The 25,417-nt window shown below is 39.5% G+C and overlaps 1 protein-coding gene across 5 annotated transcripts in view; it reads left to right on the top strand.

Annotated features, from left to right (window-relative positions):
- SNTG1 (syntrophin gamma 1) overlaps positions 1-25,417 on the top strand; it is a 370,446-nt gene that overhangs the window by 189,810 nt on the left and 155,219 nt on the right. For all 5 annotated transcript variants that reach the window (XM_074819579.1, XM_074819587.1, XM_074819554.1 and 2 more), the window contains 2 exons: positions 11,710-11,844; positions 24,831-24,887. In XM_074819579.1, the coding sequence (XP_074675680.1) occupies positions 11,710-11,844; positions 24,831-24,887 (192 nt within the window). The remainder of the gene's footprint in view (positions 1-11,709; positions 11,845-24,830; positions 24,888-25,417) is intronic.

Here is a 25,417-nt window from a genome sequence, read left to right as displayed (position 1 = left end):
ACGCCCAACGCCCCTCACGTACAAGAGCAGCCCCCAGGGAGCATGGCAAATAGGACGGGCAAACAGGGCGTGGCACGTCAGAAGGGTGTGGCACGTCAGAAGAGTGTGGCGTGGCAGTTTGCGGCAGTTTGGGCAGGCAGCATGAGCAGGCAGGGCACAGTCCACCTCCTGGGTCTAGAGCTTATCTGAGCTAGTTGTCATCTTATCGTCCTCCACAAGTAGACTGAACTATCGTTTCCACTTGCGTCAAAACCACCACCAGAAAGAATGTGGCGACCCAGACGGAGCTGCCATGCAAACATGCAGCGGTCCAGGTCCCGGGCTGCAGAGAGTGCCTGGGCCCGTCAATCCTGTCAGAGGGCAGCACTGACAGCACCTGTGTGCCCTGCGATCAGCTGGATGACCTGCTCAGCCTGGTGGCGGAACTCAAAGAAGAGGTCACAAGATTAAGAAGTATTAGGCAGTGTGAAAGGGAGATTGATTGGTGGAGTAGCGCCTTAGAACCCCTGAAGCAAAAGAAACACATGGAGGCTCCAGAAGAGGTGGGCGATCCCTCACCCTCTTGCTGCCAGGCAGAAGGAGGGGACCCAAGAGATGGGGGAGACTGGAAACAGGTCCCTGCTCAGGGAGGCAGGAAAATACCCTCCTGACCTTCCTCACCTTCCATGGTGTCCCTTCACAATAGATACAGGGCCCTGGAACTTTTGAATGAAGCACAGAAGGATGAAGAAACCGAGTCAAACAAGGAGGAAGATGAAGGTCCACTAAGGCCAGGTCGCTCTAGACAAGATATTAAAACCAATTCTAAAAAGAACCCCAGAAGCATCATTGTAGTGGGTGACTCCATTCTGAGGGGTGTCGAAGGCCCAGTATACAGACTGGACCTGCTTCATAGGGAAGTCTGGTGCCTTCCTGGGGCCCAGGCAAAGGACCTCATGATAAAACTCCCCATTCTAGTGAGACGTAAGGACTACTACCCTCTCTTGTTTTTTCAGGTAGGTAGTGACAACATTACCAGGAGAAGTCGTAAATCAATGAAGGGACATTTCAGGGCCTTGGGGAAACTGGTTAAGGGGTTGGGGGAACAAATGGATGAACTGTGGTAACACCTGTGAAAGCTCAGGCTGGACTTAGGACCTCTAAATGCAAAAAGGTGCTGGGGACATCAGCCCATCTGAAGTGCATGTATAACAATGCACACAGCATGGGTAACAAACAAGAGGAACTTGAAGCCATGATGAAACGGGAAAATTATGATGTTGTGGATATCACAGAAACATGGTGGGATGTCTCCCATGACTGGAGTGTGCCAGCTGATGGCTAGAAGCTCCTTAGAAGGGACAGACAAGGAAGGAGAGGCAGTGGGGTGGCGCTGTATGTTAGGGACTGTTATGATTGCTTCTAACACAAGTATAGTGAAGACAGGGTGGAGTGTCTTTGTGTTAGAATCAGGGGGAAGGCCAACAGGGCAGATGTTGTAGTGGGAGTCTACTATAGGCCACCCACCCAGGACAGAGAGGTGGATTAAATATTCTATAGGCACTTAGGAGAAATCTCACCATCGCTTGCCCTTGTTCTTGTGGGAGAATTTAACTTCCCAGACATCTGCTGGAAATACAACACAGCAGAGCGGGATCAGTCCTGGAGATTCCTGGAATGTGTGGAAGATAACTTCCTGACACAGCTGGTGAGTGAACCGACCAGAGAAGTTGCCCTGCTGGACCTCCTCTTTGTGAACAGAGGAGGACTGGTGGATGATGTGGCAGTTGGAGGCTGACTAGGGCACAGCGATCATGAAATAATAGAGTTCTCTATTGTTAGAGAGGCCAGGAGAGGGGGCAGCAGAACTGTCATCCTGGACTTCCAAAGGGCTGACTTTGACTTGTTTAGGCACCTGCTTGACAGAGTCCCTTGGGAGATGGTCCTGAAGGGTACAGGGGTCCAGGAAGGCTGGACACTCTTTAAGAAGGAAGTGTTAATGGCACAGGAGCAGGCGGTCCCCAGATGCTGTAAGAGAAGCTGGAGCCAGAGAAGACCACCCTGACTTAACAATGAGCTTTGGCTGCAACTCAGGGAGAAAATGAGAGTTTATGGCCTTTGGAAGAAGGGGCTAGCCACTCACAATGATTACAAAGACGCTGTGAGGCTATGCAGGGCAGAAATCAAGAGGTCTAAAGCCCAGTTAGAAATTAATCTGGCTTCAGCAATCAAGGATAAGAGATGTTTCTATAAGTACTTATAAGTTCTATAAGAGAGCGTCCATCCCCTGCTAGACACAGGAGGAAACATGGTAACTGAGGTGCTTAATGCCTTCTTTACCTGAGTCTTTAATAACAGAATCACAGAATCATTCAGGATGGAAAAGACCCTTGGGATCATTGAGTCCAACCATCAGCCCTACTCTGCAAAGTTCTCCCCTACACCATATCCCCCAACATCTCATCTAAACGACCCTTAAACACATCCAGGGTTGGTGACTCCACCACCTCCCTGGGCAGCCTATTCCACTGTCTGACCACTCCTCCTGTGAAAATTTTTTCTCTAATGTCCATTCTGAACCTCCCCTGTTGCAGTTTAAAGCCATTCCCTCTTGTTCTGTCACTAATTACCTGTGAGAAGAGACCAGCACCAACCTCTCTACAAAGTCCTTTCAGGTAGCTGTAGAGAGTGGTGAGGTCTCCCCTTAACCTTCTCTTCCTCAAACTGAACAGTCGCAGCTCCTTCAATCGCTCCTCATAGGATTTGTTCTCCAGGCCCTTCACCATCTTCGTTGCCCTCCTCTGCACTCACTCCAGCACCTCAATATCCCTCTTGTATTGAGGTGCCCAAAACTGGACACAATACTCCAGGTGTGGCCTCACCAGTGCAGAGTACAGGGGGACTATCACCTCCCTACTTCTGCTGGTCACACTATTTCTAATACAAGCCAGGATGCCGTTGGCTCTCTTGGCCACCCGAGTACACTGCTGGCTCATGTTCAGCTGCTTGTCAATTACAACACCCAGATCCTGCTCTTCCACACAGCTCTCCAGCCATGCTCCCCAAGCCTGTAGCAATGAATGCAGTTGTGGTGGCCCAAGTGCAGGACCTGACACTTGTCCTTGTTGAAGCTCATCCCGTTAACGTTGGCCCACCGATCCAATCTATCCAAGTCCCTCTGTAGTGCCTCCCTATCTTCATGCAGATCGACACTCCCACTTAAGTTGGTGTCATCTGCAAACACTGATGATAAACTTGATGTGCTTATCAAGATCATCAATAAAGATGTTAAACAGAAATGGTCCCAACACCAAGCCCTGAGGAACACTACTTGTGACCAGCCCCAGCTGGATTTAGCTCCATTGACCACCACTCTCTGGGACCGTCAAGACTAGTTGTACTGCGGGAATCCAGCCTCCTCAGTCAGAGGACAGACACTGGGAGAACGACTCCCCCACAATCTAGGAGGAGACAGTCAGTGACCTGCTGCATCACATAGACACACACAAGTCTATGGGACCAGATGGGATACACCCAAGGGTGCTGAAGGACCAAGGCTGGGGTGCTTGCCAAGCCGCTTTCCATCATTTACCAGCAATCCTTGCTGACTGGGGAGGTCCTGACAGCTTGGAAATTGGCCAGCGTGACACCCATATATAAGAAGGGTCGGAAGGATGATCCAGGAAATTACAGGCCTGTCAGCTTGACGTCGGAGCCTGGGAAGCTGATGGAGCAGCTCATCCTGAGTACCATCATACAACACATGTGGGACAACCAGATGATCAGGCCCAGTCAGCATGGGTTTATGAAAGGCAGGTCCTGCTTGACAAACCTGATCTCCTTCTATGACAGGGCAACCTGCTTATTGGATGAGGGAAAGGCTGTGGATGTTGTCTACCTTGACTTTAGGAAGGCCTTTGACGCCGTTTCCCACATCATTCTCCTGGTGAAACTGGCTGCTCACAGCTTCGATGGGCACACGCTTTGCTGGGTAAAAAACTTGCTGGATGGCTGGGCCCAAAGAGTTGTGGTTAATGGAGCTAAATCCACTTGTCAGCCAGTCATGAGTGGTGTCCCCCAGGACTTGGTTTTGGGGCCACTCCTGTTTAACATCTTTATTGATGATCTAGACGAGGGGATCCAGTGCACCCTCAGTAAATTTGCAGATGACACCAAGTTGGGTGGGAGTGTTGATCTGCTCAAGGGTAGGGAGGATCTGCAGATACACCTGGATAGGCTGGAGCGATGGGCTAAGGCCAACTGGATGAGCTTCAATAAGGCCAAATGCCGGGTGCTGCCCTTCAGCCACAACAACCCCCAGCAGCGCTACAGGCTTGGGGAGGAGTGGCTGGAGAGCTGCCAGTCAGAGAGGGACCTGGGGGTGTTGATTGACAGCTGGCTGAACATGAGCCAGCAGTGTACCCAGGTGGCCAAGAAGGCCAATGGCATCCTGGCTTGCATCAGAAATAGCGTGGCCAGCAGGGACAGGGAAGTGATCTTACCCCTGTACTCGGCACTGGTGAGGCCGCACCTCGATTACTGTGTTCAGTTTTGGGCCTCTCACTACAAAAAAGACATTGAATTACTCGAGCGTGTCCAAAGAAGGGCAACGAAGCTGGTGAAGGGTCTGGAGCACATGTCGTACGAGGAGCGGCTGAGGGAACTGGGGTTGTTTAGTCTGGAGAAGAGGAGGCTGAGGGGAGACCTCATCGCCCTCTACAACTACCTGAAAGAAGGTTGCAGAGAGCTGGGGATGAGTCTCTTTAACGAAGTAACAAGCAATAGGATAAGAGGGAATGGCCTCAAGTTGCGCCAGGGAAGGTTTAGGCTAGGTATCAGGAAGTATTTCTTTCCAGAACGGGTTGTTAGGTGTTGGAATGGGCTGCCCAGGGCAGTGGTGGAGTCCCCATCCCTGGAGGATATTAAGAGTCGGCTTGACCTAGCACTGAGGGATATGGTGTAGTTGGGAACTGTCAGTTTTAGGTTAATGGTTGGACTAGATGATCTTGAAGGTCTTTTCCAACCTTCATGATTCTCTGATTCTGTTTCTTCTGAATATCTTATTGCCCTTCTTTCTCTGTCCTCCAGTGCTGTAACCACCACCACTACAGAAGAACTGACATCGCTCTCCCAAAATAATGAGTAGGGCTCCGACTGTCATTGGTACTTCCACCCCCATCTTTGCTGTTTCCAGTAAATGGTTGGAACTGAGTTTTAATCAGCATGAAATCCAAATATTCCACCAAAATGCACTGAGGCTAAAGCACATTTTTTATAGTGCCCATGACATATTCAATTTTTTTCCTTAAACTAGTCTTTTCATTCTAAATAACTGCTGCTCTGGTGTATTGGATGTCTCTGAGGGAACATTAATTCTTTCACAGTACTGATGCTTTCATTCATTCCTTACTTTTTGTAGTGTCTAGTAGTGGGATTTGGTATGAAATTTGGATGCTGAAATGGTCTTGTCTGCTTGTAGGTACCTGCATATGTACCTTATGCGTAAGTTCCTACTGCAGATCTGAATAGTTCAGTCATTAGAGCCCAGTTCTCCCAAATCCTGCTGATCAGCTGAACAGTCCTCTACGCTTTATTGCCTATAGTAAGCATTGATTATAATGAGAGCTTAAACACATATGTAGACGGGCACAGTTTGGTGTAAATCTCAAGATGATTCCTATGATCCTAATGATTATTTTCTCCCCTAAGCATGTTAATCTGTAGTCTGTGCTGCCTTTCAAAGCATCTTAAAGTAGTTTTATTTTGCAAGAAAATACCTTCTGTGCTAGACAATTCAAATATTACTACAAAATGATGAGGTCTTACACACATGCACACGTTTTTTCTAAGGGAAACTACCTGCTATCTGATGGTGCAAAGGTATAGTTAATTTTTTCTTGTGGCTTCTCCACTTCCTAGTTGAAAATTTTCCATTTTTTCATATTGAATTATTCTGGATTCCACGCTCTTCTCCCTCACTGATCAGCAAATCTATCCATTGTACTGCTTTTTGTACTTATTTAACAATTTCTAAACCATAAGACTATCCAGGTCCTCTTTTAGCCTTTATCCTGAGCTTTCTGAACTTTACAAGAGCATAAATTATAGAGTCTCTGGGTTCTTTAAATGCTCTCCTGTACTCACTTGACCTTATTCTATATTCTGAAAACTATCTCTTGGAAGATAAACTGAGTCTCTGACATAATACTGTCCCCTGCAGTGAAAGTACCCTTCTGATGAAATTGAAGACTTGTGATGATTATAGTGCATTAGAACATTTTCCCTTTAGATACCTTTTTTTAAAGTTGATATATTCCATGGACTTTATGAACAAGCTGCATGAGTGGCGTCGTAACTTTTCTAACTTTCTAACTTTCGAAATCTCATCCTTTAGTTTTATTAGCTTGGCTTCTTTTTCCTAATATAACTTCAAACTTTCACACTGATAATCTATTCATCTATTTTTACGGTACTGTCCATTGTTTCTTTGAAGGATTGCTTTGAATTGGTAAACTGTTTGTCCTCTACTTTATGAATCCTATGAATATTCTTGTAGACTTCACAAACTTTATAATTTGATACATCCTGTTGTTCACAGGTCTAGTGACTTCTATTACAGCATCCATCTTAATGGGATTTTTTTGCCTGCCACAGAATGTGTTTTAATTTTTAAGCAGTGTTTTGCCTTCCTTGTGTCTTTATTTCACAAATACTGTTTTATACTATTTTGAACTGTTTCTAGTTGCCTTTATGCCATTTTCTGATTTACACATTTCAGCCTCAGCTGATGATTTCCTTTGTTTATAAATGCTATCAAATGGCAATGCGGGGATTTCTAATACCTTGGGTTTGTGGGTTTTTTCTTAAATCCAGCTTCAACTCATAATTTAATCCCAAATTCACAAGATAGAAGATGACTGGCAATTTACAATGCCTGTGAGAATGTCATGTAATAGGTGAATTAAATTTGAAGAAACATGCATGTTCTCACAATAGCCTTCAATATTATTTTATTTTATCTCTTGGCCTCAACTGTAATCATATAATCTAGTCCCAGTAAACTCATTGCAATTCAGACATCAAAGATTGTTTTCTTGTAGTGTCAGAAAATGAAAGTTTTTTCTCTAAAAGAGTACCTTATATATATTTCCAAATGTCTAATTTACATATTGAATTAATCAGACTGTATGAAACAAGAAAATTCTGTCTAAGACTTTATTCTTTTGAGAAAATCACTTATGAAGAATGACATAGACAAATACCTGGGAAATTCCTAGCAAATCAAAGAAAAAGAAGATTAAGTCCAAATTCAACATTTTCCTGCGCTTCTTTCAGGTTGGAGTGTAAAAGTCACATGCAGAGATGGACTTACTACCCTTTGGATTGGAAAATGTTGGTATCTGGTAGAAGAGGCTCTGAATGACAAGCTGAACGCATCCCTGTGTATCTGGGCTGCATTCCAATTTTTGACAATATAAGTGCTTTTCACTTACGCTAGCAACACTTCCACAGAATGAGTAGCTCGACCATTTAAAAGATATCTTTTATGTGTTTCTGACACATATTCCTACCTCTTGTATTCATTGCCATTACTGTCTTATACCTCTGATTCACTTTTCCTTTTATTATTATACTTGCAATTACAAAGCAGTGACAGGCATATTTCCAAATAGTCAGAGGTCTGCCTCAGTTCAAATAAGCATCCAAAAGTGTAGATATTCATCTGAAGAGAACTGTGTACATATTTAACACAGTTTCTACATCCATTCTTCTTACTGGTATTGAATTCTTGATGGTAGAAATACATTTCAGGACTTAAAACTAAATTGCAGAGGTTTAATTTATTTTAGGACATACCAGCCAAAGCAGAAACTAAAAATCCAGGCCACCTTGCATAAAAAATGTGATGAGAGATTTTTTCCTGTTCCTTTCTTCCACTGGTTCATGGACTAAACTATTGTGGGTTATCTGTTGAAGTCTGCCTACTGATGTGGATCTAGAAGAAGGAAAGCTAACCAAATTGTTTTGTTATTGTAAAGCAAAAGAAATAGATAAAATAGGATAAACAAAAAGATATAGTCATGTCTTAAAAACTAATGAAAAGTATTTAAAATTGCCTGAAATACTGAGTAAATCTCCTCCAGAACAAAACATCAGCTCTTGCCGCATCAGTGTTCTTGTCTAACTCAGCTTAAAAGGGTGTAGAATGAGATGACAGAGACAGTACTGTGCAGGTGCAACATTCACTGCATCCGTTCCTTAGGTATTGCTACCTTCCTTCGCCACTACTTTTGCTTGAAGTCACTGACTCTCCCATGTGGAAACTCATTATTTCACCACTGTGTATTGCTTCCATATCCTTTCCTTAGCCTACCTCATCCACTTCATAAACATGTGCAACTTCACTCAGTTTTCTTGCCCTCTTTACAGCAGGTACCAAACTCTATAAATAGGATGAATAAAGTAGGATGGTATAAATGTAAGCAGGGCAGTTCGTGGCAATGTTGGCTCAAACATACAGTCAAGGTGTATTGACTCGAACATACAGTCAAGGTGTATTGGCTTAACAAACTGTTATCAGCTGAACTATGCTTCTCTATCCATGTCTGCTGTAAGGTGATGCAGTTTATCAAACATCTGAACACAAGAGGATGCCTTGCATGACCTCACACTGACAGTTACAGTAGCCTGGCTGATGTGCCATATGCTGTTTTATTGCTGTAAGTCAGGGGTAGGGCAGACCCTCTGCCAGTGAAATGTAGAAGGCTCAAAGGGAAAATTTTAGCACACTCTCTCATGGAATCTCTTAAAAATTAGTAATGGGAACAAACGCTAACATCAACCACAACCCAGCACCCACACACCTCATCCACACACATGCATGCACACCATCTAAGCTCTTCAAATGTAAGAGATGGAAGGGGTATAGTCTAGACAGATGATCTCCCTTCAACCAGAATAATTTTATTGGGGCCACATGGATGAAAAGTGTTGATGTGCCCAGTACTTTACATGAAAGCATATATACAGGATGTCTTCCCTAAGTTGCAGCTCTGAATAAGGATACAGGAGCTCATATCTTTATTTGATTCAGTTTACTGGATGCTTTGAAGGGGCAGGGGAGAGAAGAAAAAAAGACATTTCAGCACAAAAAATGAAACATAATGAAATAATTAAATTCTAGTCTTTGTTCTCAAGGACTTCTCTTGAGCTCATTTAGTGAAACTGAACTACATTCTCCTTTATATGGTTGTTAATGCTGGTCTCAGGTAAGAGAGGGAAGGAGGTAGTAAAATTGAAGATTTAATTTTGAACTGTGTCATAAACCAGCTTTCATAAAGCCCAACAACAGTAAAGTGGTTCATTACATTTTAGAGTGTCTGATGTAAATAAGATCCCTGAGTGTGTGTGATCAATCTTTCCAAGGGCCAAAATATTTTGCTGTTTCCCAAGCTTGGCTTCCTTGTTCAGACTGAATAAGCTCAGCCCACATGCATTTAGAAACCGATTTGAATTTTGATTTTATTCTAATGGCTAATTGTGTCTGATATATGCCTCTAATTCCCACAAAGAAGCCCCTCAGCTTCAGCAGAAAGACTCTTTGGAGATTTTATAGGGTTATTGACCAAATCAGAAATGTGTGGTCAAGTAAGGCAGGGTTACTATAATCAGTGTATATCAGAGGCAGAATTTATTCCATTGCCAGTTATCCAGAGAGGAGAAAAGGCATGTCTGCAAACTTTTCTGCAGGACAAAGGCATTTTATAAGTGGTAAATGTTTGTAGGCTAACCCCTTTTATTTGACCATAGTTATTTACAGCCTGCTTTATTCAACTTCCATTGTCACTTACTGTTTACTTCACAACTCCATGGAAAGAGGAGTCATCTTAGTCTGTAAAGCAGAAATTATAAGGAGAGGACCAGGGGAATTTAACTATTTTACATTCTCTTTATTTTATTGTTGTAATGTTTTATGTATGGTATGATAGGGAATTTTTCAGTGGTACTGAAAACTGAACTCCTGTCATGATCCATTTATTTGACTTGTCTGTCCATGTCAATCGATTTCTATCTCATCCTGTTTAAAAAAAAAAAAAAAGACACCTAAATATTAGAACAATGCTGTATGATGTCTTCTGATGAGAGCTTCCACTGACCTCAATGTGAGTTCAGTGCATGGAACTCTTCATTTTTTTCTTCTTCTTACTTAGTTTAAAAAGATTAAAAAACAACGTCAGAGACACTTTCAAAGTTATGGCTGACTTATACACATTTGCTACTGATGTCCAAGGGAAAACAATTTCCTAAGTTTGAGTTTTGAGCAGTAGTGACAGAACAATTTGTCAGTGGAGAACATTATATAAACCTATTTAAAGGTTGTCCTCGACCTTTCCACCTCTTTTAAATCCTCTTGAGAGCAATTTAAACTTTTCTTCTGACAGTTGCCTACTGTCAGTTCCATATTTGTGTTTGTTCTCTCCATGCTATGGATGTAAGGTATGAGATCACATTATGGAGAGATCTTCCAAATCCTCTTTTAAACTCTTGTCTGAGAAGGAGCCCTCAGATTCAGCCAGGTCAACCTTGGCAGTTAAAGTTCACAGCAAGACTTTTGTTTCCTTGATCTCCTCTCAAGCCAACTTTTTACAGACAGTGGATTGAAATCTGACCCAAATGAAGACAATGGAATTTTTATTATTGACACTGATGAGTCTGAGATTTTAAATACTTTTTATATATTAATTTTGTTCTGAGATACATACATGCATACATATATATGTGTATCTATGCAAATAGGTATAGGTATCTAATACTGTTAAATTACATGCTGTAAGGCTAAATTTTTAAATTGTTTGCAAACAAATTTCTCATACCAAAAATGCTCTGCCAACATGACTTTTGTCCATTTATGAAGTCTTATAAAGAGTGCTACTTTCAATGCAGCCTTCAAGGAGAAATTATAAACTGCTGCTGCTTACAAGTGCAGACTTTTTCACTGCTCAAACATCTTACATATATTGCCCAAAAAAGTAACACAAATAGATACTACCACAAAGACACTCTTAAATTGTTAGAAAGTCACGTATTGTATATTGAAGAATCCTACAGAATTCCTGATCTCTAACCATAAATGTAAAATACAGAAGTGGAGGAAGAAGGAAGTTACTAGAGGGAGTTGCATTCTTTGATCTCTTTTCTCTTATTCTTAACGTCAGCATCCTCATTTGAAGAGGAACATAAAAGCATAAGTCAGTGTTGTGCTCACAGATCAGGAGAAGCCCACAACAGGTTCATCTAGGCTGTCAGTGCTCACATCTGTCTAGTTTGGAGGTGTTATTGTATGTATTTCTGTGTCAAAATTGGTGTAATATATGAAACATCAGCTTTTATTTCATGTCCAAGTGAGGTGTCATGTTTTAATACAAAGATGGAAAGTAAGAACACAGCTACTCTGAAGCAATTTGAAAGGAGTTTCACAAATTCATCATGGACAGGATAGCGCCTTATTATAGCAAAATCTGCCTTCTCTATTTGCTACTGCTACCATCATTCTCTTGTAGTCTGAGCATAGTAAATAAATATAGTGATCACTGGTAAGAGTTTGGGATATTTGTTGATGTGTTTATGGTAACTGTACCTATCTCTTAGCTATTCTGTTTCAAAATTCCACTTCTAGCAATGCAAAGTGCTAACTGAGAAAACTTTTTTTCTTTATCCCTTCCTTTGAAGACAAAGACAGGGATTTGTTTGCTGCAGGATGGTAACCAGGAGCCTTTCAAAGTGCGACTGCACTTAGCCAAAGATATTTTGACGATCCAGGAGCAGGATGTGATCTGTGTGTCTGGTGAGCCTTTCTATTCTGGTGTAAGTAGTTTTTATTTTTTCTTTAAGTTGTACTTTATACAGAGAGAAAATACTCTGTGTGTATGTGTGTGTGTGCACATGTGCACACACATATGTATGCATTTACTCCCACAATTTGATATTACATTTTACATTGTTAACACTAAGTGTATTTTAATATATCATCTTTCAAGAGTAAATCTTAGCAATACTTAGCTAAGAAGGAGCAAGAAGATAATGAATAAATTATATGCATGACTATGATATTGTTTCTTTGCACTTCACCCTTGAATATTGGAGCCACCGAATGCGATAAGAATGACACAAGCAGTGATTTTTGCAGTGAATAGAGATACCTCATTGTACTTACATATTTGAGTATTGTCAGTTGATGAGTAACTGTATGGCAGAGCTTTGCTGGTAGAGGAATTATCTGCTATCCTCTATTGCTTTGGTTGCTTCATATGGTAGCACAACACCAGACTTCACGCGTGCTGCCAGTCCGTGCTGTGAAGGTCACTAGTTTTACCAGCAGATCATGTTAATAAAGATGGACTTCAGCTGGAACAGTGAAATAGTGTGATTTATGTATTACTGTTTTTACATGATGTGTCAGATTTCTTATTTAAGCATCATACTGAATTTTGTGGATAAGAAACAGCTTTGTAGACAATTATTTGGAAGGTCTGTAAAACGTTATATAGACTAATATTGTAATGCTATTTTTTTATTTAATTCTAGAAGATAGCTAAAAAAATAGAAACCATTTGCTATTCATTTCTATAGTTATTTTTATAGATATAGTAACTATGTTTTGTAGAGATATTTTTAAGATTTATGGGAAACTATCATAAACATTCTGCTCTCTTTTAGAGCTAAATAAAATTGCCATAGGATTTCACATTAAATCTTGAGGTATAGTAGTGTAATATCTGTTTATGCAAATGTTATGTGACTGCTATTTTGTCTGTCTATTAATTAATTGGTGTCTGTTGTCACATCCCTGTATCTCTAAATACAAGTATAATAAAAAGATACAAAGCAGAAACCAGAAATAAATTGGTAGAATGTTAGCAGTGCTAACGGTGTGGAATATTAATGGAAAACGTATAGAAGAACCCAACTCACTGTTATGAACATCTCAAAGTGAATGGTTCTGAGTTCTCTGAAACAAGAGTAACACACTGCCTACACTGTCTCCATACAGGCTGGGTTTATTCACATGACAAATCTGACATTAGCTTTTGACAGTTTCATGCTGTAGAAATACAATTTACTAATACTTTATATAAAATATAGATGCTCTTTTTAGCAATCAGACTGTACTGTTCCTCAACATACAGGACATCCTGCGGCCCGGATAGAAAGAAATTATAAATGCAAGCTTAGGCTACAGTTGTTCAATTAGCAACACACACTGTGGTACCATTATTCTACCAACCCCATTGTGGCATTATTTATTAAAATATTTTATTGCTAAAATTATTACTTTCATTATTGTGTTATAAAATGTATTACTTCTGCTGAACTTGTTATTTAAATGTCTTCATGAAATGCATATTTAATTTTTTTTTCATTTCACAGAAAGGCTTTCTCTTACAGTTTTGCCCTCTTTAGTTTTGCAATGGCACTGCAGAAAATAGTGGAAGATTTGCTTCACCAGTTACACTCCCTGTATCTTATTTGCATATTGAATACGTAACTTATTAACTGATTGATATTAGTGGGGTGATGAGGAGTTTCTTTTCTCTTGGAAGTGTCATTGTTAGGCTAGTGACTTTTGAGCACTTTACCCTGATTTCCTCTGAGATTAAGACTAGGTCTTGAATCAGTATGTTCATTCCAACTAAGGATGATTGGCATTTCAGAGAGTTAACTGTCCTTTTGTCACAGGTCATTTAAATCATCTGGAGTCATGTGCTTTGATTGTATAGCATGATCAGAGAAGCCCCACAGGCTTATTTTTTTTGCATTTTTTTCCTCATTCTTATTCCCAATTTACAATCATAGAATCATATTATTAGATTTCTTGTTTGTTTGTTTTTCTTATCTTTACTTTGCTTGGTCGATTTTGCTTTGTTCTTTCTGTCATTCTAGATGACTGACCACATCTGGTTTTCTTTTACGTGCATTCTACAGAGCAAGGACAAGTGTTTTCATTTAGCTACTGACATTGAATGCCTCATGGAATAAACCCTAAAGAATAAGATTTGTAACTAAGGAACAATAGCCTTGTTAAATTTTACAGACAAGTAGATACAGTAAAAGTTCTTTTTATTTTTTTTTTAATAAGTAATCTTCAAATAATTTGATTATAACGTTTTACTTAATCACTTGTGCACTGTGAAGGAACGAAAGGCTATTACTATGTTTCTAGTTCAGAACAGTATCTCCTCTGTTTGCTGGGTCTGAATCAATTTGCATGCTCCTCTGTGTAGGACAGACTTTAAACATGCACTTAACGTTCCAGTGGTATTCTGATCTGCATCCTACGGAATAATCTAAATGAAATCAATGGCTCCTTAGGAATGAGGTGCTGCTTAATGCAAGTACATGGGATAAGGACCTAGTTCTTAATTAAGAACATTTCATTTTTGGTGGAAACCCAAAACTAGAGAGGTGCAAAGGAACCTTGTTTCTTCTTTCTTTGTATACAGTTTGCAGTAAGAAAAAAAAAATGCATAAAAGATTATAAGCAACATAAACAGTGTTAAACACTAAAAAATAAAACATCTGTTTCTTTAGTAGGCTGAACAAAATTATAGTGTTAGTGAGGATCTTGCAGCAATTGTACCTGTAACAATTCCATAATGCATCAAAGATCATTTAAAGGATCACCGATTAGGTCTAAATTTGAGCATCAGTTGCATCAATATTACAGAGATTTTTTTATGTGTGCAACAAGAAAGACTTGCTTTTCAAGAGACAGAAACGTAGTGAGTTCTGGATTATGCTGCTAGTGGATATCTGATCTAGATTTGAACTCCAGTGAGAATGATCAAAAGTGAGATAAGAACATTTTGTGAAACTCAAAGTCTGGAAGGCAGTGTCTTTATGTAAAGAACTGAAGGAGTTAATGCCTCAAACGTTCATTGAGACACAAAACGAGAAGGACAAGCTGTGGCCTTTGTGATTAGTCTAAGGAATGTCACCCAAGGAAGCACAGAGTGTATGGAAGGATGCAGGTCTCCACTCCCTTGTATTGACAAACTCCTTAGATAAGCCTCAAAATGGGATCACTGGCTCCATTGTGTAGGCTTGATACTTTGTGACTGTATTGTGTAAGCCTGATACCATGCAGACGTTGCTAACTACTTCACCATTGAAGAGGTGATAAGAATTGATAAGAGGTGAGCATTCTGCCCCAGGAAGCTATACGATTGCTCCAGAAGCAGGAAGTCAGCAAAAACCTGTGGGAACTGGGGGAGAAGTAAAGGTGGCAGGGTAAGAACAACCACTGACTCAACTGGACAAGGGGGTTAGTGTACCCTGTTCCCTCTCAATGAATGCGCAGAACCCATGCTCCACCTTTTTCTCATCTCTCATGGAAATAAGTTTGTGGAATACATGCCCCTCCTTGTCTAGTATGCTGATCAGCTGATAAGATGAACTTAAAAGGTGACAGAAAACTTTGCTGTGTGTGCACGCACCACCCAAGATTACCAGACTTGAGACAACGTTGGATCCAGGGGTGGTGACTGGATTACTTTGACTCTCTTTCTCGCCTTTCTTTTTCATTTCTTTCCTTTGTTTTCGTTCTTATAGATTTATAAGAGACCACATTGCTTATTATCCTTTTCCTAATTTAAGCTATTTCTACCGCAACCAAAACATTTTAACCAGTCATTTGGTGTTGCTTCACCGTAATGTAAGCCGAGCGGATCACAGAACCCTTACGACTCCCTGGGCTCCCAGTCTAGGTCATGACACTTTACTAATCCGAATTAAATCCTTGCCTGTAGAGAGGCTTTACGGTACGGGCAGTGTATGCTTGAGTTGGAGTAGCCTGTGTTGTGAAGATATCCATGAGTATCTCTGTGGGAATATTGGAAGATAGGACCAGTAACTTAACAGTTACTGGTCATGTACATTTTTTTCTCCCCTAAAGTACTGGACCTTCACAAAATACTTTTTTCATAATTGTGGTATTGCTAACAGACAGCTTTCTTATAATAGTCATAAATCTCCAGGACAGTTTACTGTGGTACAGAATAGTTAGGATTTTTACTCTTTTCATCTGAAAAAGAAATGCCCTAAACCCGCCTGAAATAAACCATACAGGGACTTGATCAGTATTGATGGCAGAAGTATAGGAGTCTTGAATTACATGAAATTATACTCACATAAGTTTGCTGAATGGTTCCAGATGACAATGTGCAATGAGGCAACTCCCAGTCTTTTTAGATGTAGGTCAATAGCCTGGACTAACAAGCATAGCCTAATACTGACCTTGCTGAAAATAATGATGGGATGGAGGATAGCCAAAGATAGGGCATGTCCTATCTGAAATATGACTCTTCAGTTGATTTATTCATAGAAAAAGTTTTAATCTTTACAATTCCAGAATAAAAATATTTATTTTAGAGTTAATCCTCACAATTTCTATCAACTTTCATGAACATCTGAAATTCAAGTAAAAGGATTATTGTGTTTTATCAAAAAAAGTAGTTTATCTGTCTAGGGAGCGGGGGTGTAGTTTTTTTCTATTCTTAAACAGATTTATTTGCTAATAGTACTCAGAAATTTTTCTAATACAGGGTATCTGTATGTGAGACCCATAAACCAAGGATATGACAGTGTACCATCTGACAAGATAGATGATTTGAATCAGCTACTGTTTTTTAAATGACTGAAAATAAACTAAAAGCAGCTGGAAAATTTCTAAATTCAGCTACCTGGACAGTTTGTGTTTTTAAAAAATTTTCCTAAAGATTCTGTTAAAGAATCATGAATTTTCCAAAATACTGCTAATTCAGAATCACAGAATCACAGAACCATGAAGGTTGGAAAAGACCTTCAAGATCATCTAGTCCAACCATTAACCTAAAACTGACAGTTCCCAACTACACCATATCCCTCAGTGCTAGGTCAAGCCGACTCTTAATATCCTCCAGGGATGGGGACTCCACCACCTCCCTGGGCAGCCCATTCCAACGCCCAACAACCCATTCTGTAAAAAATGCTTCCTGATATCTAGTCTAAACCTGCCCTGGCGCAACTTGAGGCCATTCCCTCTTATCCTATTGCTTGTTACTTCATTAAAGAGACTCATCCCCAGCTCTCTGCAACCTCCTTTCAGGTAGTTGTAGAGGGCGATGAGGTCTCCCCTCAGCCTCCTCTTCTCCAGACTAAACAACCCCAGTTCCCTCAGCCGCTCCTTGTAAGACATGTGCTCCAGACCCTTCACCAGCTTCGTTGCCCTTCTCTGGACACGCTCGAGTAATTCAATGTCCTTTTTGTAGTGAGGGGCCCAAAACTGAACACAGTAATCGAGGTGCGGCCTCACCAGGGCCAAGTACAGGGGTAAGATCCCTTCCCTGTCCCTGCTGGTCACGCTATTTCTGATGCAAGCCAGGATGCCATTGGCCTTCTTGGCCACCTGGGCACACTGCTGGCTCATGTTCAGCCAGCTGTCAATCAACACCCCCAGGTCCCTCTCTGACTGGCAGCTCTCCAGCTACTCCTCCCCAAGCCTGTAGCGCTGCTGGGGGGTTTTGTGGCCCAAGTGCAGCACCCGGCATTTGGCCTTATTGAAGCTCATGCAGTTGGCCTTAGCCCATCGCTCCAGCCTGTCCAGGTCTCGCTGCAGAGCCTCCCTACCCTTGAGCAGATCAACACTCCCACCCAACTTGGTGTCATCTGCAAATTTACTGAGGGTGCACTGGATCCCCTCGTCTAGATCATCAATAAAGATGTTAAACAGGAGTGGCCCCAAAACCGAGCCCTGGGGGACACCACTCGTGACCGGCCACCAACCAGATTTATCTCCATTAACCACCACTCTTTGGGCCCAGCCATCCAGCAAGTTTTTTACCCAGCAAAGTGTATGCCCATCCAAGCTGCAAGCAGCCAGTTTCGCCAGGAGAATGCTGTGGGAAACGGCGTCAAAGGCCTTCCTAAAGTCAAAGGCCTTCCTAAAGTCAAGGTAGACAACATCCACAGCCTTTCCCTCATCCAATAAGCAGGTCGCCCTGTCATAGAAGGAGATCAGGTTTGTCAAGCAGGACCTGCCTTTCATAAACCCATGCTGACTGGGCCTGATCATCTGGTTGTCCCGCATGTGTTGTATGATGGTACTCAGGATGAGCTGCTCCATCAGCTTTCTGGGCAGTGACGTCAAGCTGACAGGCCTGTAATTTCCTGGATCATCGCTCCGACCCTTCTTATAGATGGGCATCACATTGGCCAGTTTCCTAGCTGTCGGGACCTCCCCGGTCAGCCAGTACTGCTGGTAAATGATGGAAAGCGGCTTGGCAAGCACCCCAGCCTTGGTCCTTCAGCACCCTCAGGTGTATCCCATCCGGTCCCATAGACTTGTGTGTGTCTATGTGATGCAGTAGGTCACTGACTGTCTCCTCCTGGATTGTTGGGGGAGTCGTTCTCCCAGTGTCTGTCCTCTGACTGAGGAGGCTGGATTCCCTCAGTACAACTAGTCTTGTTATTAAAGACTGAGGCAAAGAAGGCATTAAGAACTTCAGCCTTTTCCTCATCACTTGTTACCATGTTTCCTCCTGCGTCTAGCAGGGGATGGAGGCTCTCCCTGGTCTTTCTTTTGCTGTTGACACAGTTATAGAAACATTTCTTGTTATGCTTGATTGCTGAAGACAGATTAATTTCTAGCTGGGCTTTGACCCCCTGATTTCCACCCTACATAGCCTCACAGCATCTTTGTAATCATTGTGAGTGCTTAGCCCCTTCTTCCAAAGGCCGTAAAACTCACCAGATGATAATGTACAGATGATGCTCATTTCTTTCGAGTAACGTAATTCTATGCTGCTGTGTAGTAATGCATTATTTAATGCATTATTTAATTAAACGCTAATAATTCTTTTAGCCTTTTTTAATTAAGGATCTTTTGGGGAGATTGATATGAAGATCATTCATAATTTCAATGCTAATAAAAAGTGAATGTAATTTTTGTGCATTTTTAGAGCAACAGTTCTCAGAGTAGTATGGCATTTGTCCAAGGATTTAACTGAATGTAACCTATGGACTGTAATTGGTTGTTTGATAGAGAAAAAAACCTTCCATCAGTAAACACCTTTTCCAAGGTCAGAAAGTAACACTGATTTAAAGTGTTGAACTGTAGCCAGACCTGACTTCTGTCATTATTAATCACACAATCATTCTTCTTTTTGTTTTAAAGATAAGAACATATTGTATCTCACTTTTAAAGTTGTCCTTTTGCTATTGTGATATCAACTGTGTTGAAAGATTTATAACCCTATACAAAGCCCATAGCAACATTAATGAGTAGAAAAATAAATGAAGAAAAATGTGAAAAGCTTAAAATAGTAAACATAAGGGTTTGATTTATTTTCTGTATTTTAATTATTTCTGTATTTATGTACTATTTTGATTCTCATGTGTGATTGAATAGTTTGAACGGTGCTAAAGTGAAACTCCCTGTCCTGGAGAGAATTGCAAATATGTGTACAGATGGGTCACCCTTCAAGCAGTTTGCATTCTTGTTACCTTCACAAAGCTACCAGGAAGAATGTCAATTTTTATTTTTTTTTTATTTTTATTTTTTTTTACCATGTTGGTGTCTGTCAGCTATTCGGTGGAGTGAATCCATTTTTTCACAGAAGTCATCAAATATCTATCAAATAGTGGTAACTTTTTTTTCCCTGCCAGTCTGGACAGCTTTTAAGTGGCAACCTAGAACTGACAGATATATATAAGATTAATGACAGATATAAATATGATTATTTAGGGACAACCTAAGCCAGCTTATTTTTCTGCAGCTACTTAAAAATAATAAGCATAGCAATCTACTGCAGTTCAAACACATGACTGCCATTTGTAAAGCCAGATTTGAAAGCGCAGAATAGCTTTTTGTCACTGGAAGAAGGTTTTTCCCCCACAAAAAAGAAAAATATTACAAACCAGAAAACACTTGGTGAACCCAAAGCATTAATCAATGTCAGTATATGATGTGAGGCAGTAGCTGGAAACTGCAGCTATCACAGAACTACAGAGAGTGTTTGTTACTAAGCCTAGTGGGAATTCAGATCCATACTGACTTTGGGTTTGTGGTTTTTTCTCTTTTATTTCTAAATTAAGAAATGCAGTACCATTGAAATAAATCAATCCTAGGAGTAGAACTTTTATAAGTAGATATCTAGGTGAATGTTTCTGCTTTTAGGCATGTGCTGTAGGACTGGGAACATTTTGAAGTGAGAACAAGGGAAGGGTCGAGCGCTGTTGCTTGTTCCAGTCAGTGTTAGCAGTCTACACAATACAGCTGCATTCACTGCCCTCAATCTCCAGCACAGCTGCAGAGGAAGGGGAATTTCCAATTGACCAGGCATTCTGCTGCCATCCCTTACTGCTGACCTTCTCCGGTTGCCCGAGGAAGTGAAATAAAGAGACAATCTTAGAATGTCACATGATGAAAGTTGTTAACAGATGAGCAAGTCTGCTGGGAAACCTTGTTAATGCTATTAATGCAAATTGGAAGTGTGACTGACCTATGTCCTGCGTCCTTTACACTCAGAATGAGTGTAAAGTTTGACTGCTCATGTCGATTAATCCAAAGAAATGCTGGTAAGAAAGAGCAAAGCATTACCAAAAGGAAGATATAAAATCTCCTTTCTTGAAAATGTTTCAAATAATTAAATGAAAAAAAAATTTCACATGACATTTTCTTGTTTCAAAATTAGTGGAACTGCTAATAACTGATAAACTACATGAGAGCATGGCCTTGAAGATATTATGGCATCAAATGTTAACAGTTTGATCTATGAAGTTGCTGCCAACGTATTGGTACTATATTTATATTTCATTATTACATTTTAGAAATTATATTCTAACATTTTCCTCCTTTTTTCCCCTACCTTTTTCCATGTTACTATGCTATTGTAGATTCCGCTCCATGTCTGTTTTGTTCTGCAACCATTCAGCTTTTTTCCACGTTCTTCCATATGTATAGTACCATGGTGTCTGTTCTATCCACAGTGAAAAGAGAGGTCTTATTTTCTGTCTGGACCTTGAGAAATGAATTCTTCATACCTTTACTCTTGTAAGATGAATAACCAGGCACACCAGTATCCCAAACTGAAAATGTAATATTTATATCCTAGTAAGAAGGTTGAATGATGAAATATTGAAATTTCACAAGCTGTTAACTCAGTTTTATGAAGTTTTGAAGTTTCTTCGTCCTTTTGTTCAACTATTACTTGACTACTTTCATAGAGATAGATTATTAGATCACATTAGATTGTTGGTTTATATTATACAGAATAAATAATCTGAAACATTACTAATTAATGATTATTGTTGAGTCAATTAGGCAATTATAAATTTTCTTTTACATCACATACCAGTTAGTATGAAATATTTGAATCTTTACTGTACCCTAAGATTTAACTGTTATAAAAAACATTAACTCTTGCTAAATTTAACTAGTTAATGTTTCCATAGGATTCTGTGTTTTCCTTTCCTGACTATTTACTGTTGCTGTGTGCTCACACTGTCATTCTTCACTTTTAATCTCATTTAGATGTCATCCGTGATCTCAAGAAGATCATATGGATTTTAAGGAGAACTTTTAATACCTTTTTAATGAAAGCCTAAAAAACATTGCTTCTTTTTCACTGCATAACTCTGAAGAAGAATTTTTTTTTTTTCAGAACTCTTAACTTTCCTTTCCAGTCAATGAACATATGTGTGGATGAGGAATTTTCTGAGTTAGAGGCATGGAAAATGCTGACAGCTTGGCAGCATCTCTGCGTTTTTCAGTAAAATGATAACTACTTTTGTTCTGTTCCAGGAAGCAGTTTCTAAAACACTGCTCTGAATTTTCCGTTTAAGGATCCTAAGAGCTTAACTTTCCCCTTGTTTGGGATAATGTAGATCACAAACGTGATAATGGAATTACAAGCTCACAGGCCATTTTTAGTAGTCTTGGTATTGAACTAAGTAGCTCTTCATCAACAGCAAGTGTTGTTTTGTAAATTTGGAGATGAAGTTGCTTTTGAAATTTGCAAAACCTTTGCAAATTCAATCATAGAATACTGCCCTGTGCAAATAGAGGGGAAAGTGAAACTAAATAAAATATTAAAAGACAAATCTACAGCTGACACAGATTTTTAGTTAGATTTTATTTTAAGCGGATAGTTGGAATCAATGGAGCAGCACTATCTTTAACCTCAGCACAAATGGTCAATAAGGATACTTGGAGCACTTCTTACTAGTACAAAATGTGTTGCTTTCCAGAGTAGTTGCCATATTTTATTAATGAATAGTTGTAAACCATTTTCAGAACTTAGACCAGTGAAAAGCATTTTATTATTGTTACTGTTAATTTGAAATGCTAATTAAAGGCATCAAAACAAAATTATGTACTTCAGTTTGCTAGTCTTTATTATATCAATCATTATACTGAAATATTTTATGTATATACTTTATTAATCATTATACTAAAAATATTATTTTACATTAAAATATAGTGCTTTGCAGACCAGGTTTATTCAGTTCACCTTGGTTGAAGATGACACTGAAAATGAAGCTTGGTTTGCGTTTTTTTGTGAGTCACATACAAAAAGTCACCTGCAAGTCATAAAGAAAAACTTGGATAAAAGAGTTTTCTGGTAAAGCATTTCAAAGCTGGTATCTACCATCAGAATACTTATTGAAGTTACCTTGCAACTGTAAAGGGAAGAATTCGTTTTTCCAAAATTAAATTTGTCATCCTGGCTGTATACTCAATGGAGGACCTGGATGATGAATATGATCACCTAACTTGGGCACCTGCTTTGAGTTACCTGGATTGAATGTATTTATTTTTCTTTACTGAGTACAGGAGAAAACTTGCCTTGACAAATGGCTCAGTTTTAGATGGATTAACTGAGATGGTTAGATGAGTCCTACCATTTTTCTTCTAAACTTCTGGGTAAAAAAAGTGGAGCTGATCAGAGCTGGGGTCTGATCCTAAGCCAAAATTCCGGTCTATAAAATGTGTGATGCTTCTGACAGTTCTGGAAAAGCTGTTTCACTATATTATTTATGTGAGCTTTGCAACTGCAGACTAGAGGATGGTTTACTAATGAAATATATAACTTGTATTAATTCTGATTTGTACTTCTGAAGATCATTAATTGTTTACATGTTTGTAATTTCTAACTATCATGCTGTGAAGAATATGTAAGTCTTTACACTTAAGATACACCAAAGTAATATTTCTTTATTGTAAGACTGAGAGGTGTGTTTAATTAGCCTAGGTAAAATACAATGCAATGCCTTCATTACACATAACATCACTTGAGTGAATCTAGTTTGCAGTACGTTTTTAAAGTTCAGTTCAGTTCAGTAATAATCCAGACCTGAAATATTTAATATCTACTCTCAACAGAGATAGAAAAGAACCTAGAATAAAATACCAGATGAAACGCTCTGATAAGTTATGTTGTGCTGGAAAATTACAGTTGCTTGAAATTTTTCTGTTCCCTTTTTTTACTTTTACACAGTTGTTTCTACTTAGTAATCTGTTATGCTAGCAAAGTATTTCTGAAGCATACATTTCTTTCCCTTAGGAAGTAATGCTGAACTCCAGCATAAAACGTTTCTACTTTCCTGTCAGACAGCACTGGTAAACTCACAGAAGACCCCAAATCAGGTGTTGCCTTCACTGCCTTCACTTGAGTGAAAACCAAAAAGAATATTTTATTGACTCTTTTATATGGCTACTTGTGTCTGTGTTGTGCTAAGAAAGACAACAAGTACTCTGTAGATATATCATCCTCTCTGTCAGTCCTCTGTTTCTGATGAGAGACTTATGAAAATCTGACACTGGCAATCTATGCTGATTGTGCTGAAATGTATGAACGTATATAGATCACATATATATGCAGACTTATGCTATGCAATATATATAATGAAATGAGTATAAAATCTAGACCACATGTAAAGGGCATTAAAACACTATATATTCCATATATATATCTGGGCATATGGTATATCTGCTACTAAGATTTTTTACCACTAACCAAATTGACTAATTCTAAATGATCTTTGGGAATAAACTCAACACAACAGACTAGAAAAAAAAAGTATTTTTTTATAAATGTTCGTGTCTAAGACAGATACTAGCCTACGATTTTTACAGAACAAATTTTAGGATGAGCATAAATGGGAAAAAATGGGCTGCTGTAAATAATTCTGTCTATAATGACAACCTTTAAATCTATGGTTTCAATTTTTAAACCATAGCTCTGAGGTCAGCAGTGACTGTGTTCGTATTAATTTTTTAATTTGGATCAGGACTGTGCTTTGAAATGAATTTCTGGATCATGTGCACTTATCGTGCTTTAGTTCACATCACTGAGTGGTCTTGGAGTACACAAGCTGTATTCCTTTTGGATGAAACTAAATTGGAAAATGTGCAACAGGAGTGCAGATTATGTACTTCAGCATGTAGTGCTCAGCCTGCATATGGGACCAATTTAGGACTAGTTGAGGTTAAGACCTCTGAAATGCATGCATTGTGCACTGTTAAACTCTACAGTTCTGTTCTTACTGCATTGCAGTACTTGCTAGTATGGTATGAATTGAACAAATTAATTTTTCTCTGAGACAGGACCTCTGCTTTTCTTCCAGAGTTTGTCTTTTTCCTCTGCAGCATAGGTTTCATGGGATTTTCTCATTCAGGAACTCACAAGTTTATTAAAACAAGAAAAATCGATGTAGGATGGAAGCACAGAAACAACTTGTTGAAGTGTGTATATAGATGTTATGGCAGAAAACACTAAATCTAACAACACCTTTTTTTTTTTTTTTTCCTCCAGGAAAGAACAGTAACAATTAGAAGACAGACAGTAGGAGGATTTGGATTAAGTATAAAGGTAGGATGATTTTTTTGGTCTGTTATTCCACATTGCACAAAAAGTGTCTTTGAATATAGTTAATGTTACTTTTAATGAAGACAAACTATATTTTAGAGGAGTAGAAACAAGAGACCAAACATATTCTAGGATGTTAGATACTGTCACAGTAGGCAACCAGCAACTACACTGCCCGATGGAATGGAAGGCAATGGAAAGATCATTCCCTTAAAGCTCAAGCTGAGCAACTCTGTAATAAGGTTTGATATGAGAGTTGAAAAGTGTTTGCAACTGCACAGACTGTACTTTTGTTCAACAGCATTCTAATTTAAGTGGTTATTAATGAATGCTAAATTACAGTGGCAGGCACATGGAACAGCTAATAAGTTCATCATCAGTTCTCCTACAAAGAATATCCTCTTAATTCACTGCAATTCATTAGTAGGACAGAACATATTATTGCTTTATCATAGTTTATTTTTCTGTAGATCAAGCAAAGGCAGCAATTTATGTTACCATATATTTGTTTTCTTTGATAAGATTTAAGAACA

Source organism: Strix aluco, chromosome 1 (genome assembly GCF_031877795.1).
Source record: "Strix aluco isolate bStrAlu1 chromosome 1, bStrAlu1.hap1, whole genome shotgun sequence".
Lineage (NCBI taxonomy): Eukaryota > Metazoa > Chordata > Aves > Strigiformes > Strigidae > Strix > Strix aluco.
The sequence above is the reverse complement of the archived record's forward strand: the minus strand, read 5'-3'. Positions and strand labels throughout refer to the sequence as shown.